The sequence below is a fragment of the Sardina pilchardus genome, chromosome 21 (assembly GCF_963854185.1).
Source record: "Sardina pilchardus chromosome 21, fSarPil1.1, whole genome shotgun sequence".
Lineage (NCBI taxonomy): Eukaryota > Metazoa > Chordata > Actinopteri > Clupeiformes > Clupeidae > Sardina > Sardina pilchardus.
The window spans coordinates 12,433,558-12,451,258 of NC_085014.1; the positions used below are offsets into that span (position 1 = coordinate 12,433,558).

The following is a 17,701-nucleotide window of genomic DNA, read 5'->3' on the forward strand; positions in this document are numbered from 1 at the left end:
GGAGGGGGAAAAAAAGAATAGTAGCCAAAGAGATACGTGATTCACACCTACCCATTGTGTGGTTGTGACATGCTAGTGCCCGAGTTAAGCTTATACGACACAGGCTTGATGACGGGGCCCGAGCCGGCAGTGCCGCCCCCTGGCGTGAATGGCCGTGCCATCTTGTTTATGGTGGTGCTGGGGGCAAAGGAGTACTTGGGCAGGCTGGAGGCAGGAGCAAGCGAGTCCTGCGTGTGGGAACACACACACACACACACACACACACACACACACACAGAGCAGCAAACCAACACCATGCAGTCAAAGAGTGAACACGCGTAAAAACGTGAAACACACACGCATACAATGCAGAGATATATACACTCGCTTTTTTTTCTACCCCTTTGAGTAATGGCACAATCACAGACTGAGGGTTCAGATTAGTTTAGTAGTATTCCATCACAGAGCCCTTGGACAGTTGGCACTTAACAAATGCGTTTAGTCATCGAACACAGATCCGCTGCCAATAGCCTATTCTTGAGAGCGCGTCCTGAGGAAATGCTTAAGAAGTGTGAACACACCCCAATTGTCTGACAAATATTTACTCTGGGCGTCCGCCAAAGACTGGCCCGAACAGATCCTCTCACATTTCTGCTGGCTCGGCTATTCAGAAATTGATGCGGGTCCAGAGAATTAACTTTAACTGATACGCCTTGGATTCGACTGGGAGTTGTGTGTGTGATTGATTTCATGCAGTGGGATAATGGCTGACCACATCCACTAGGGGGCGATTTTCAACCCATTTCATAGTTTTTTATTTATTTATTTTTAAGGTTTACACAGGAGACATGAGAGTGTGATTAATTCCTCACAGGAGCTCAATATGTCAATGTATATTTACAACTCTGTTCTACAGTGTCAGTTGGAGATTAAATATCTGACTGTGTGCCTGTGTGTGTGTGTGTGTGTGTGTGTGTGATGTTTGGGGGACTGAGGTCAGTGTTTGGAGGGACGCAGAAGCCACTTGGCAAACACTCAGTCTGGGATTGTGCTCTTCCGTAACGGCTGCCGTGAAAACATGCCAGCCACACAAACACAGGCAGGTTTTGATGTGGTTTCGTTTTAATGTGGTGTTCTCAATCTGACAGGCCAACCAAACAAACTTGAACGGTGCCACTGCACTTCATGCAATGTGTGACCAGTCACCACAGGAGATCTTGACCATGTTGACAATCACAAATGAAATCTCCACTGACTGGACACAAACAAATCTTTGATACTACAACAATACAATAAACAATTAACACAGAGGGAATCCATCTAGAAGACCATGTAGTTTCAAAAAGAATAACAAAGACTTGGTAGGACGGTCATGCGCGATACAATTTGATTGGTCACAATCCTGTACTGACTGGTTGACGCTGCAGAAGCAGGCATGTGATTCAAGCCCAAAGTGATGTTATCAGACTGTAAAAAATAAAAGGCTTACCTTGTGTTCTTGCCCAGGAGCATTAGCTCTGTTGGGAGAAAAAAAAAAGAGAGAGACAAAGAGGGTTACAGAGAAGGAAATGATGCGGCCTAATGTGGTAAGGAGGATAACATTGAAATCTGCCAGCCTTGCCCAAGAGGTTATGACACTTTTTTTTTCCCCCAGGGACAATTAAGATGGTGGTGGTCATTACGGTACCAATCAATACATTAAGCAAAGAAGAGTTGTACTTATGTCAATAAGAACCTGACAAAGCTAATCGTTCTGCAGTTATTAGCGTAGAGCAGGCACAGGGCTAAGTAGTGAGGGCAACATTGCCAACAACAGAACGCATTTACAAAACACCCAGTTTACTTAAAATTCCCCTCACAGTGAAGTCTGCCATTGGGTGAGAGATGACAAATTAAGCAGAACCACAGCCATCACAACGCCCTCATTATCTTCCCACCACTCAACTTCCTCTCCTGACAGTGTGGAAAATGGCTGCCTCAGCCATAGTGTATGTGTGTGTGTGTGTGTGTGTGTGTGTAAGAGACTTTATGGTATTGCATTATTGACCCTGCCAGTGGATCTCACTGCGTTTCCTGTGAGGAGCTCAATTCACTGTCGTCTCACCAGAGGCTCCCACAAGATAACTCCCCGGCGGCTATTTTAAGGGTGACAGCACTGCGTCTGAGCCGGGCCTAATTGCAAAGCAGCCAGATTAACGCCACCACGGACAATTACCAGTTACGTTACATTTGGAAATTCTTGGATTCTCCGGCCCCATCATCGCCGAGCGCGAAGGGGGGAAATGACCCCCTCTATTTCTAAAAATAAGTGCAGGCTCGTAAAGTCAGACACAGCTACACAGCAGTCTGCAGTTTCTTTTTTTGTTCAAGACAAAGTGAGTTGCACCACATTGTTATTAATGAGGCCTTCACAGACTGCTTCATAATGCAGCGTTTAAAAAAGAAACATGTTACTGCCTGGCAGCAGACATTTCCAAGGCAGTCAAAAAAAAAAGTCTCTAATAAAATGGGCTTGAGACTCAGGAGACTTTTCAAAGGCACCTCATGATTTATGCATCAAATAAGCCCAGCCTTTTAAGACCCCCTTAATCAGGACCTGGACGGGTGGGCAGTGAGAAAAGGTGCCTATTGTGCAGCGGCCAAAGCATGAAGCTCGGATATCATGGGGTGCAGTTACGTTCCTCGTTCCTTGTCCCCCCTCCCCCGTAACCCCCCCCCCCCCTCCCCCCCACGTCCCCTCCACTATGACAACGGCACCCATTTTCCCCTGTCTGTGAGACGGTTTCCTCTGAGGAGCACGGGTAGAGAACTCAGAATCCGGAACACAGAGGGGGAAATCCAACAGCTGCTGGACGTGAAAAATGGAATGTCGCACACGGAGGTTGAGGCTGTTTGTCATAGTTGTTGCCTTGTCGACAGGTCACAAGAGCTTTGGTAATTTTTGGGAAACATTCCCAAGATATTCTAGGGAAACGAAAAAATACGAAGAAATGAAATGAAAGGAAATGGGAACAAAGACCTTGTGTCAAACTTTATCAGATAAGGGTTTTGGTAAATTAAAGTGAACTCGAGGTTTATCACTGACCGTGACAGATTTTACGACAGGGAGGGGTCGGTAACAACAGCCAGGGAAGGAAAAAACACTGGAAAGTGAGAGAAACCTTAGAAAGGAAAATTCCTTTTCGAAAAAAAGTCTCAGAGCGCAGAACACAGAATCCAGGAACTGCTTGACTAATTACAGGTATTGTACTGTAGCTCTCTCTAAGTGTGAGGACACCAACCCTATATTTTCCTTGTGAAAAAGCAAACAAGCCGCATGTACAGACATGGGAGTGCAGCTATAGCCGAGCATTGGGAAACACGATTGTGGGCACACACCAACTACAGCCAGTAACAATAACATACCGGACCAGACCTATACATTTTCCTGTTTACCTGTGATTGTGTGCGTGTGTGTGAGTGTGCACGTGTGTGTGTGTGTGTGTGTGTGCACGCATGTATGTGTGTGTGTGTGTGTGTGTGTGTGTGTGTGTGTGTATTATTCCTTCTGTGGGGTAAACTTTAGACTGACAGAGGAGATGTATTATTCTATGTGGACATTTGTGACTATACTGGAGTAGCCTATGCATGTGTCTGTTGTTTATGTGTGTGTATGATAGAGAGAGAGAAAGAGAGAGAGAGAGAGAGAGAGAGAGAGAAGTCCCTTTCCCACATAACTTCTAGAAATTACCCGGACATATTTACCCGGGTAGAGGCACGACACGGACGTTTCCCACATGCGCTTTATGTCCGAGTGAGATACGGGTAATTGTGTTCACACTAGACCCGAGTAGGAGCCGCGAGGGGTGGGGCAATGTCAGCACTTGCAGGGGGAGGGAGATGACGCTAAATAAATGCGTTGTTGTGCTGTGTTGCCTGGATGATGCGAACTTACATCAGATCCAAAACATCATGAAACAACATAAGTAGTGCTAGTTAGCTCGCTAGTCAGCGGGAGTTAGCATAGAGGAAAAAAATAGCTAACGCCAGGACCACAGTAAACAAAGCTCTAGCTGCTACTTCAACCCTCATCCAACACAACAAATGAATAGAAAATAATGACACACCTGGAAAATATATAAACAGCACACAGAGGTCTGAGGCTTTTTTCCCAACTCCTACAAAAAGCAACAATGCTTAATAACAGCGACGTTAACTATTAGCAGTTACAGGAGCTATTAACTGTTAGCTAACCACTGTAATAAACAGCTAGTTGCAAGCTAATCGACAACACTTCAAGCTATTCACGTTTGCAAGGATAATCCTGCCTGTCCCGCAACAAACACAACAACGTGATTGCAGTTTAATTTTTTATTGTAGGTACACAACAAAATGTCACTATTTTCAGTACTCCGGTGTTTTCGTCTGTGTTCTCGTCTGTGTTCATACTCGTAGGGCAATGTTTATCGTTACCATGGCAATTTGTACTTTCTGCCTCGTGCTCGTGCTGCACAAGCAGGCTGCAAAGCAAGGCGCATTTCTAGACGTCATCGGTACGCCCCCCATCTTTACCCAGAACTGTGCCGGCTGCGTTCCCACCTAAGCGCACCCGGGTAACATCTAGAAGTAGTAGTAGGGGGCTAGTAGGGTGAGTTCCGGGTAAGAAAATACCCGAGTTTTGCGTTCCCACATACAGCCACCCGTTTGATATCCGTTTGACATCCGGATGTCTCGCTCATGTGGGAAAGGGACTAGAGAGAGAGAGAGAGAGACAGAGAAAGAGAGAGAGTGAGCTCTAGCTTTCAGTGTCAAAAGGAGTGGCCCTCGCACCAACAATGAGTTCACTGGAGACTCATAAAAGCACCGGACAGATAACACTTCTATTGTGCAGCACACGAACACACACACTATGTATACAACAAGCACATCCAACAAGAATGGACATACGCACACAGCCACCCATGCACACACAACACTAACAGTCACACACAAGCAATGTTCACAAAAATGCATAAAAAGCGCACACACACACACACACACACACATAATGCATACAACAAGAACATGCAGCAGGAACAGACATACACGCACGCACGCACGCACGCACGCACGCATGCACACACAACACTAACACAGTCACACACAAGCAATGTTCACAAACATGCATGAAAAGCACACACACACACACACATCTATATTTCCTGTCCCTTGCTGTTCAGCTGTGGGGGTTTGTTGACTTGGGGCCTCGATGGTTTCCCTCCTGTCAGCCGGCCGAATGGCGCGCATATATACACTGTAAAAAATTTACTGTAAAATTTACAGTAACTTACTGGCAACAATTGGCCAGTAAGTTACTGTGAATACCTTTTACAGTAAAGGTACTGTATTTCCATTTACAGTACTTATATATTCACTGTAAAATGAAAAACAATTAAATACTGTGATTTCAGTCGTATTTACAGTAACTTACTGGCCAATTGTTGCCAGTAAGTTACTGTGAAAACCTTTTACAGTTAAGGCACTGTATTTCCATTTACAGTAACTTACTGGCCAATTGTTGCCAGTAAGTTACTGTGAAACCCTTTTACAGTAAAGGTGCTGTATTTCCATTTACAGTACTGCGACTGTATTTCCATTTACGGTAACTTACTGGCCAATTGTTGCCAGTAAGTTACTGTGAATACTTTTTACAGTAAAGGTCCCGCATTTTCATTTACAGTATTTTATGTACTCGCTGTAAAGTGAAAAACAATTGATTTTAAATTAAGATTTTTTTTTTTTTTTTAGTTGTATTTACAGTATTGGTTGTTTCCCTGTAGAAGCTAGGTCAGTTAAATACTGTGAATTCAATTGAACTTACATTAGCAATCAATAATAGAATATTTCAGTTAACTGCAGACAATAAAACAATTTTAACTTATGTTATTTATTTAAGACATTTCAAATGTATGACTGAAGTGGATGTTGACAGACAACAGTAGACATGGTTTGAACACAACCACAACCTTATCTGATTTGACACAGATAAGGGGGTTAAAAGCGCAGTGTGTGTAAGTGCAGTATGGCAACTGGCAAGTCTATGTAATGTAGTATGGGAGTTGTGTGTGTACAGGATGCGGAGTAAAGAAACTCATCCCCAGTCTGTTTTGTGGGTGTTCCCTCAGTCTGCCACGTGGGAACAGAGACGTCTGCTTGACCTCAGTGGTTTAACAGTCCGTGGTCAGAGCGTGAAATGTCTTTTGAAATACTTTTGGGCCGTTGTTGTACTCTTCTGGTATAGGTATCCTGCAGGGTAGGGAGAGGTGCTCTGATGGTACCTTTCGCAGTAAATGTCAAGTGTCTGAAAAAGAAAAAGAAAGCATACATTACAATTGACCCCGTTCATGAATATACAGTAATTAATGCAAACTACTCCGGTTGTGTGACAAATAAAAGCAAACCCACACTAGTTCACTTTGATATGTCCAGTGTTTTTTTTTTTTTAAGGGGACATTTCGAAGTGACCCTACACTTCTGAACAGAAGTATGTCTATGTGATATCATACCTAATCTCATAATTGCCTGCGGCAACTCTGCCTTCATGCGTACACCACTTTTCTGATGCCTAACATACTGTAGGCCATCTCCCATCTCACTTGCAATAGCAGCCTCTGGCTCCAGGCTGGGACTTCTGGATGGCTCCTAAAAAGAATAAACAGCAATTGCCATATAATTTGTTAATAAACAGCAATTGCCATACAAAACAAATCATAGCTTTAAAAAATAAGCAAGGCAATCAGATGTAGAAATAGAAATGATAATTACCTTGCCATGAGGCACCCTTGCCACCCTTGTCACCATCTATGTTACTTCTTGATATCAGTTTATTTATGAACATAAATAAAACACAAACACTTACACCATGTTGAGGGCAGCAGCCATGGCTAACAGACATCATCAGGGTAGTGCCATCAGGTAGTGCCATCAGGGTAGACCGACTTCGCCCTGGACAGTTGTTGACAGTTGAGCCCACAAAGTCATAACAGACACATGAAAGGAGGGGATAAACTAAACAGTTACAGACACAAATACAGTACATGCACACATATTAAATGCTATATGCGTGTGTCTCTATTTGGTGAGTGAACTCACTTGCAGGCTTGGAACTTCTTCCTTATGGAAGTGACACACATTTGGAACATTCCAAAATGCACACAGTCTAAGTGTCTCTGACACAGCATTCTCAGGGCAGCAGTCCTCACACCACCTACTAACAGAGGGAACAGAAAGAGGCTTACATTAATTAATACATTGCAAAACACACAGAACATGAAAAGACCATCACTGAAGCACTACTACACTCACATGCATCTTAAATAAACACATGCCTCAATGTAAGTCACCAAACACTGGGCAAATAAAGGCTATAAAATGAATACCATTTAGCCACACACTACCCTTCACAAACTAAAGATCCCTTTACTTATCGGCATGATATTTCTGGTAATTGAAATTCCCCAAATGCTCCCCTTTCCCATCCACTATATGACGGATCTATGAGCATGACTATGCAAAACTACAGTTCCTAAATTAGGGGTGAGATAACTTACACATCAGCCTACTTCATTAATTTGTTCTACTGGTCCTCTTTCCAGTTATAGCAACACTACATATTATGCATCAACACTACACATATTAAGTTTAATGTTAACTACCCATGCCCCATGGAGTTCGCAAAGTAATGTTACTAACTAGCTGCTAACGTTAACAACTTTCACCTGTGTCTGTCTGCTAGCTAACTTCAGCCTTCAGCCTGCATGGTAACAGCCACTTTAAGCTAAGCTACTTGCGTCTGATATTTCATTCAACCTAAAACTCTACATTCATAACGACATATCAGACTGAATTATTGCTAGATATGATATTGACTATCATTCGACAAATCCCACATGATGGTTAAGTTAGTTACTGGAAAAGTTAACATTAACAGCTAACATCGCTAACGCTAGCGACGTTAGCTCGCTAGTTCTAGCTATCGATATGTGCTATGCTGATTCTAACATGACATGGCTTTAGTTAACATTTCATTGTGAAAACAATACAGTTCTGATAAATTCCCGTTTTCAATTGGCATACAAAAGTACTGTAATTCTTACCTTGAATATGATGTTTGTACAGAGTTGAAGATTGCAGTCAGATTCATGATTGAAAAGTGACGGTTGAAGTGAAGTCACTCTGGCTGGAGTTGAAAAGTCAGGGGTGGGGGATGGGAATTACTGCGTGTGCGCATGCGCTTATCAAGAGGCGATAAGCAGCCTGCTCAATGGTGTGAGCTGGTGTGATCAAAGCCTCTGGTATGATATTATGAGTTAAAAGAAAGATAAGATTAAAAAAGGGAAAACACAGTAGGCTAGTTTACTTAACTATTTACAGTAGCCTAGGCTAGTGGCTATATTGTGATTTGTTTACAGTAGTGTTTTGACTACTGTAATTTCTACGGTAACACTTACTACTGTAATTGTAGTTTACAGTAGAGGTACCGCATTTCCATTTACAGTATTTTATGTATTCACTGTGAAATGAAAAGCAATTAAATACTGTGATTTCAGTAGTTTTACAGTAACTTACTGCCCAATTGTTGCCAGCAAGTTACTGTGAATACTTTTTACAGTAAAGGTACCGCATTTCCATTTACAGTATTTTATGCATTCACTGTAAAATGAAAACCAATTAAATACTGTGATTTCAGTAGTATTTACAGTAACTTACTGGCCAATTGTTGAAAAGAAAAAATACAGTAGTTTACTTTACTATTTACAGTACTATAGTGGCTATACTGTGTTTGTTTTACAGTAGTGCTTTGACTACTGTAATGTCTACAGTAACACTTGGACTACTGTAATTGTAAGGGCGTTACTGTAAATTTTACAACATTCTACTGTAAAAAGCATATACAGTAGTGCTACTGTGAAATTTCCTGTAAATAACTGTGAATTTCACAGCCATTTTTTACAGTGTAGTGTGTCCTTTTCACCGGCTCATTGTTGACATATGCGGGCAACACAAAAGCTAACAGCACTTCATCACAGAGAGAGCGAAGAATAGCGCAGAGGCAGGAAAACACTCACGGCTCCATCAATACAACCGCAGAAGAACTTCCAGTAAAAGTCCCTACTTTCAACATTTCAAAAAGTCTTCCTCCTTTTTCAAAGTCAAGCTAGAGGAGATTTTTATCATGGCCTGACCAGAAAAGTTTACGTGTACTTGAGGGTTAGCCTCCTCATTAATTTATAGAGTGTAGGCAACTTCCCTCTGTATCTCCCTCTCTCTCCTTCACTCCCTCTCTCTCTCCCTCCCTCCCTCCCTCTCTCCCTCTATCTCTCACTCTCCCTCCCTCCATCACTCCCTCCATCCCTCCCTCCCTCCATCCCTCCATCTTTCCCTCTCTCTCCCTCCATCTCTCCCTCTCTCCAAAATGTGAGCTAACCACAGTCATGACTGTGGCGGGCCCCTTTCCAGTGCCTCTCAGACAGGCCGTGTTGATATCAGCAGTGCTGTTTACTGACAGAGAAACTGAGAGCTACACGATGACGATGAGGAAGAGCCTGTCATGGTGTACCAGGGCTTGTCCGCTCCCATACTCATCTCCTCAAACCACAAAACACACACACACACACACACACACACACATATTTTGTCCAACTGTGGCTTGAGGCCCAAACCTGGAAAGGAGAGGCTAAACATCACACACGCATATACACATTCCTTATTTAGAGGTCTTCTTCTCTCAGCCTACACACACACACACACACACACACACACGCCCCCGAGTCATGTAAAAAGCTGAAAAGTCAGCAATCCCAGTTACTCATCCCTGGGCCCAGCAGGAATGCACCTCACCATTGGATCGAGCCAGAGAGGAGTGTTTGGCCGCGCTGTAAGCCCCCCCATCTCCAGCTTATCTGCACAACATTCCCCCTGTAGGGATGCTGGCGGGCCTGGAGATTTGCAGCCCAGGAGCAAAGAAAGGAGAAGACAGGAAGACAGGCAGAGATGGAGGAGAGGAGAGGAGAGGGGGAGATGGGCTAGAGAGAAAGGTAGTGGAGTTTTTGGAAATGAAAGATGACAGTAGAGGAGGAAGTAGAAATATTAAGACACTAGAAGTAGTACAGTAGGGGCTTTTAGTAAACCAAGTGAGAGAGAGAGGAACAAAGAGAGGGAGAGAGAGAGAGGAAAGAAAGAGAGAAGGAGAGCTGCCCTCTCAGTCCATTACTAAAGGATGAGATCACTTAAATGAGAGGTGATGTGCTGAAAAGTTAAAATCCCAGGACGCCCCCTTATAATAATTAAAAAAAAAAAACTGTTCCAGAACTACTTCAAATGTTTTGGCAATCCATACTAACATCAGCGGCAAGCCAGCCATACCCCTGCACACAAGCAACGGTTTTGGGGGGAAAACTGAAATATCTTTGTCAATTAGATTTCATGCCAAACTGGCTTTAAATTAAGATAAATTGCGTTCAGCAAATTGGAGCTCAAATTGGATATCACAGTGGCACATGGTGGACTGCAGCTTCTTGGTTGTTTCGGGGGAAATGCAAAGAATCTCTTTGAGCAGGAATCAGTCAATTCCTGTCAACAGTAGACGCTGCATTATGGTCTAACAATATTGGAGCACTTCACAGTGTAGAACACAGCAGTGGGTACAGTGGCTCAAGTGTCCAGCCATCTGAAGAAAACAAAAACAAAACACTTCACTGTTGACCAGTAGTCATATAAACCAAAGCACTGAATCTCATTCTCGTAACTCTCCGTTGTGTGTAAATAAAGTCTCCGGCCATCTGAAGAGAAAAAAAAAAGAAAGAAAAGAAAAAAGAAAGAAAAAAAAACTGTTCTCTGATGAGTAGTCATAGCATAAGCCAAAAAAATGAATCCCATTCTCATTACTCTCCATAGTGCATAAAGTCTCCGACCATCTGAGAAAAAAAAAAAAACAGAGAGAAAGACAGAAAAAAAACCTCTTCACTGATGACCAGTAGGCCTCGTATAAGTCCAAGCGCAGCCTTCTCGTCCTCATTAGCCCCGATCTGGCGCGAGGCGTAGCCAGCTGTGGTCTGAGAGGCCGAGCGGACGCCGGGGGACCGGCGGGTTCACCGTGTGAGTCCGGCTCCGCCTGGCCGCCTGCTGCAGTACCCTTCAGCAGGTCGATGAACCCCAAATTGCTCCCAATGGTTTACAAAGGAGTCTCGCATAGCAGAGTGCTACCACTTGGCGGGAAGGGGGGAGGGGGGGGGGATGCATGGCAAGATTTGTGGAGTGTTTTGAGCTCTTTCAGATTGAAAAAAAAAAAACATTTAGCAGACTGGTCGACACATCCCGGAGACATATTTGCCTGGCTGCCATTTTAAAAATGCATGGTGTGTTTTCTTTCAGAGCAGACCATCCTACGGTATGTGGCGAGATTGGTGACTCGGGGGGGAACATTCTTTCATAATGGACTATTGTCTGTTGACAATGCCGGAATGACACCAAAACAATGCGACAAGTCATTACTCACTTGGCCCGCATTCCTGTCCGCGGAGAGCACCCCTGCAACCACAAACTTTGCATTTACGGGCCCTAAGCTGGAACACTGTCTGAAACTCTAGATATCTATGGTCTGGACCATGTGATGCCTGTGACATGAATGTTCTTACCAACATTACTCATACTGTAGGCTGCATTGGAATATTAATGGGGGTGTGAGTGTGTGTGTGTGTGTGTGTGTGTGTGTGTGTGTGTGTCTGCTGTCTACCTGTGGAGGGTGAGGGTGAGAGAGTCCGTGGCTGCTCTGATCATGTTCTGTGCCTCCACGTGGGTCATCTCCTCAGCGTTGGAGTCAGCAATGGACACCACAAGGTCGCCTACACCCACTCCGGCCTGGGCGGCCTTGCCTCCAGGGGTCAGCTGGAAGAGAGGGCAAAGGGGAAAGGTCACGACTCTTGTTTCAATTATAGTACAATTTGACATGTCACTGCACCTTTCACCAAAAGTAACTTCTAATAAAGACACAACCTACAAGAAATCATGGATGATGTTCAAGTTGTAATGCCCAAACTGAACAGAAATAAAAAGAATGTAAAAAAAAAAAAAGAATCATGGATGATAATATAGTCACACATTATAGTGGGGCAGACACTAATTGTCACTCACGTCTCATGAGAACTTTGCTGCTGCATTTCTCAAACATGAGTAGATCACTGTGACATCTAAACAGATTGTAAATGTATTATTTTCCTTCTAGAAGACACTACACCTGGTACTTTGCTGCTTTTGCTGTGTGTGTTAGAGAGAGAGCACAGCTACTGGCCTGGCCGTTGCTAACGCTACCTTGTGAACTGGTCAGGAGGGACCCATACTCCACACAACACTCATTCCAGCAAGCCCCCTCCCGTGCACTCACTCCTGCCTGAAATCTAGGCCATCGTGCCTGGCAGTTCAGTGAGAGTTTGCGTGCCCACTTGGGGTCTGGGTGAAACTAGCCTCAAAATGTCTCTCTGCACAGCACACTGCCCATTTTCCTGTCAAGTGTATGTTAGAAGCATTCATAGTTGAAAGTAAATTCCTTAAACTCAAGGTACAATCATTTGTTCCTCCTTGAGACATATTACACTTTCAGCGTTTCTGACTTGGACTCCAGTGGAGGTCGTTGTTTTATAAGAAGTTGGGGGTTCAAGCTGACTTCACACAGTGCACGGGTATGAAAGCACTCAAACCGCATGGACCCAAAGGCAAGATAACCCCGTCCTCTTGTTCACAGCGCCAACGTCTACTTTGATCCAAAAGGACCATCCACTTCAAATACGTACAGAAATAGCTCACAACAAGAGGCTGCAGAAGGGCACGGAACAAATTCAAACAATTTTACTTCGGAAGAAGCATAACCTTGGTTCCTGTCTGTAGAGTGCAGGCATTCTATATTTTATGTTTCCATGAAAACACAGTACGCTTGCACTCCCCAAACAAAGAGACAGGGCTGCTATAAAACAGACATATTGTACCTTTGAATGCATTGTCCTTCTCTAGAGAGAGGGGGAGAAAAAAACATGTTCCCCCATCACTATTTGCACTTGAGTGATTCCACACAAAACAAGCTTTTCCAACTCGCTGCATCTTTGTCTGTGAGTGCTTCCATAAAGTCCTCACACGTGGTCCACACGTGATACACATAGCTTCATAAAGAAGCTCTATATGCAGACGAGTTATTCCAAAACTCTGCATGACGCGATCAGCTGTGGTGAGTGGAAAGTTATGCGATGGGATGATTTAACACCATGTCATGCTCGATGAACATGAAGGCATCTGTGATTGGCCCCTTCAACTGTACCTACCGACTGCCTTGAAGAAGAAGCGTTATAGCAATAAGCATAATTGCACCACGGGATGGGAACAGGTTTAGTAAGGGCTTAGTCAGCTTGTGCCTGCAGCTGAGGCGAAACTGAAGACTTGTGACAAAGTCTCAGATAACCAGGGTGCAAAGAATACACTTCAGATAACCCTGCCGCCACAGACCACAGTACCCGTGGCAAACACGATTCTCCCATCTTTACTCAACTACAAACAGTTGTTTGTTTGTTTGTTTTTTTCATCTGTGATATATTATATTGCAATGTGAGACTATAGCTTACACTATTTGAGGATGGAAATTAAACACTACATTCCTGAACCTACTCTGTTAGTGTGGCCTTTTTCTAGTTATTTCTGTTAGTATTCTTTTTTCTACAGGGGCCTTGCATGGTAGAGGTACATTCGTTTGTTATTTGTATGTGCTGTTTATTTGACAACCTTTTCCATTATGAGATTGATTATATCAACCCAAACATTCAACGTAATAGCAACCCAAATTAAACAACAACAAAAAAAAACATTCGGAGCACAGTGCAAGCAACGTTTCACCACAAAAAAAACCTGCACAAAAACAATGAAAATGTAATCACATTACGTGCTTGGGCTGAAACTCAGACCACATGTCAGCCTATCCCTGTACCTCTCGGTGGCTATTTTAAGACGGAGCCGAGGCAAACATCTGCAGTGCCCAGAGTTCATGCGCTCGCTTCAGACCAGGAGAGCTCAGTCCAATTTCCTGCACCTTCCTGACCTCCAGGCCCAGAGGATCAAACACACACAACTACATGCCCTTTGGTACAACGAGCGGTCACTCCCATCACAACCCATATTTAAAAATGCAAAAACAACAACAACATTATTTTGTAGCTCATTCCATGACATAAAGAACACTGAAAAAGAATGTGATGCTTTTTGTTTTAAGCAAGCGAAAGAGCACATAACATAGCAGACACACACTAACTAAACTAACTACATGCTGCTCCTGCTAGCAAAAGTTTGGCCTCTGAAGTGTCATGGAGGTCTTTCAGCTTGCAGGGCATGTTTCAGTTTAGGGAGGACTGGCAAGGGGCCCGAGGCAGAGAGAGAGAGAGAGAAGCTCTACACCTCAATCTATATGGCCAAGCAACAGAGCGAATAAGAAATCCAACGGGTACGAAATTACACAGGCGCACACCAGCAAGAGATAGGACACACAAGGACAGAGAGCTAAATAGACTGCATGAATGGAGGTGAGGGAGGGAGAGAGAGAGGGAGAGCCAGGAGAGTGTGCTAAAGAGGGAGAGGGAGAGAGAGAATGCGTGAGAGAGAACGAGCGAGAGAGTATGTGTGCGAGAGAGAGAGATATAGAGACGAAAGACAGAGAGAGTGAGTGTGTGGAAGAGAGATAGAGAGGCAAAAGACAGGTAGAGAGTGTGAGAGAGAGGGAGATATGGACAGAGAGAAAGGGAGAGAGGGAGAGAGAGAGAGAGAGAGAGAGAGGGGGAGGGAGAGAGAGCGCAATTGGAAGCGTGGTGAAAGACTGTCCGGAGATGAAAGATGGAGGTTGAGAGAGTGTTTGGAGGGCGGCGGGCGGGTGGGGCGATGGAAGGTGGTGCGGGTTGCGTCTGGAGGCGCGATGATGGACACTGCCACCTGTGTGCCTGGCTCAGGTTCAGCCCCCAGCTGTCCCGCTGCTTGAGCCGCCTGCCGCCAAGTGCTGTGCTAAGGACTTTGGGCCGGGGACGAGCGAGGGGGGCTGGGGGGGGGAGGGGATGGGAACACTACACCTCCATGCAGTTTGTCAATACTGAAAATGACGGCGAGGGAGCCGTGCACCTGCACACGCCATCAGAGCGAGCGCGGAGAGCGAGAGAGCACTCGGAGCCAGGCAGGCAGCAGTCATTTGGAGCGGGGAGCCATTTAATACGACACACCAGCCGCCCCAAGAGCCCGGTCACGTGTACCCGAAACTTGGTGCACGGGAACAATAATTACGCAACAAACACTCCATTAGTGTGGGAGGTTTGTCTCGATGCTGCGGGAGAGCAAATCAACCGTCCGCCGAAATATGAATTTATTTCATCCATCTGTATGAGTAAACAACATCTGTTTTGATCTTTTCTGTCTGAATCGTTCATTCACAATCGGTCTCATTATATCGGGCTCTGCATTCGCATTGCAGTCTTGGCATGACAGGAAATCAGTTAGCAGGACCACCCCTGTACCAGCTCTTAAAACCTTGCCACATTTCACTTTTACTCTCCCCATTGCCTTTTGGGGCCTGGAAGACACAGAGACTCCCTGACATCACGTCAGCTGATACAAGTAGGGCCATAAATATCTCTCGCTGGGAAAAGGCCGAGTTGGGACGGGGGGAGTCGAGGAGTCTTTCTCCAGAGTCGTGCAGTACCAGGCCCTCCACCCCCTGTTTTTAAATCCAGCCTCACAGCCTTCCAACATGGGGGGGGGACAACAGAAACAACTAAAGCTGGACAAACAAATAAAGCATGTTTCTGTCTGAGACCAACTGTGTTGGGGGGTTGAGGGGCAAAAATTCCAATTCCTGCGGCAAATCAAACAACTGAAAACTGAAATCTTTAATTTTCCAGACCGAAAGTAAAAAGCGGGGGGAGAAAAATCAATGACGCCTGAAATTTCATCATCAGCCACAATTAAATTCCTCTAACAAGAGATGTGTCACAAATAATTTGGCCCAATCCCATCATGCCTTGTCAGTGTTTGCTCACTCGGGCCCAACAGTGTGGTAATAAGGCAGCGCCCACAGGGTGCTGGTCTTAATCTCGGTCTCAGACAAACAAGAGCTTTGGACACCGCAGATCTCAAGCAGATAGAACATATCTGAAGCACGGGACTGCTGCAAATAAAAGACCCGCACCTCAAGAGATGACATCATCTGTAATTCCCTCATCGTGTGTTCGATGCTAACGTCTATGGCATGCTCGCATGAACAGAAAACAGATGTATTTCCATCAGCAGACGCACACGCACTGAAAAAAAAAACAGAAAACGTTTGCCAACACGACCATGCCCTCACATTTAATCATAAAGGGCAGCTTTTACGGCTCTTTGAGATTGTGCCGTCTGGTTCCGTGAACTCGAGCTGGGTCATCATTTGCGGCCATTTTCGCCGAGGGAAAGTATTCCTTTGAGAGTCGAGGCGGTCGGTCGACATCTGCTGGGAGAAATGATGGGTGGCGAACATGCTGGAAGATATGGCAGGCCAGACAAAGGGAGCTTTTTGCTGGAGCCAGAAGTGGGGCAGCAGTGTCAAAAATCCCAGGAATGCTGAGGGAACACGGAATTCTGTGGCCCGAACAGGAAGTTGAGGAAGCACACACAGGGAAAGTCTGAGGACAAATGCGCTGGCTGACACTTTAAGCCATTTGCGCACCTTACATTATCAACACCAGATGACCGCAGGGCTTTTTTTTAACAACCCAATGGATTATTTACAGCTAGCGCTGCTGCTAATAGCCAGCTTTATTGGGAGCCTGTGGATCAAGGCAACAAGAGAGCCGTCATTCATATCATAAATCAAATCAATCATTCACACATATCTGGAGTTGGAGGACGTCCCCACTCTTCACAAATGCATTCACATAAACTTTGCGGTTCATTGCTCTTCCTCTCCTTCCCTGCACTGAATTTTGTGTCTTCCAGGAAGGTGACAGACGAAGACGGACAGACAGTCGGACAGACAAAAAGACAGACAGACAGAGAAGAAAAGGGATGAGTTCATCTCAGCCTTCTCCGACGTCTGCTGCGGGAAACCTGATCATCAATGACATCATTGTCTGACCGTGCTCCTGGTATGGAGGTGAAAGGCCACATCAAGAGGGTGTTACCGGCAGTCGTACTGCGTGAATCACATCCTAACATGCAGCTGACTAATCACCACGTTTCCACGGGAACTGAACCGTGATTATGGTCTGGCACAGACGTCATCTCCCAGAGGTGCACTTAACACCTGCCTGATATCTGCACTTCCTTAGAGCGCCTGTGCAAATGACTTTTTAAAACATTGACTTTTTAAGAGAGGAACCACAATTCACTCATGAAATTCCAATCAATAGCAATGAAATCTAAGCTGGCTAGTCCTGTTAATAAAAACACTGCTCTAAAGATTCAGGGCAAAGCCCTGCTATATCAGAGCTGCATAACAGACATTACTTTTTTTTATTAAGGATGTTCCTTTGTCATGGTACAAAAATGTGCCTCAGGTTATAAAGTCCAAGAGAAAACAGGCCAGAGCACATGGGAATGTCCAGGACACTGTACAGTTTTCACTCCGGTTCTAAAACTAAAGAACATTAGAGACGTGTGATCTCAGATGTAATCACTTCCTTCAATGCAGGTGAACTTAGATAGAGCACATTAT

General features: G+C 44.7%; 1 protein-coding gene and 1 long non-coding RNA gene across 3 annotated transcripts in view; both read right to left on the minus strand.

Moving 5' to 3' along the window:
• pdlim7 (PDZ and LIM domain 7) overlaps positions 1-17,701 on the minus strand; it is a 40,052-nt gene that overhangs the window by 17,280 nt on the left and 5,071 nt on the right. For both annotated transcript variants that reach the window (XM_062524111.1, XM_062524112.1), the window contains exons 3-5: positions 11,732-11,883; positions 1,469-1,496; positions 52-227 (exon numbers count right to left, since the gene is read on the minus strand). In XM_062524111.1, coding sequence (XP_062380095.1) covers positions 52-227; positions 1,469-1,496; positions 11,732-11,883 — 356 coding nt within the window. The remainder of the gene's footprint in view (positions 1-51; positions 228-1,468; positions 1,497-11,731; positions 11,884-17,701) is intronic.
• On the minus strand, positions 5,885-7,325 carry LOC134068472 (uncharacterized). Its single transcript, XR_009936712.1, has 3 exons — positions 6,857-7,325; positions 6,504-6,639; positions 5,885-6,298 (listed from the first exon to the last, which is right to left on the minus strand). It is a non-coding gene; the product is annotated as an uncharacterized LOC134068472 (long non-coding RNA).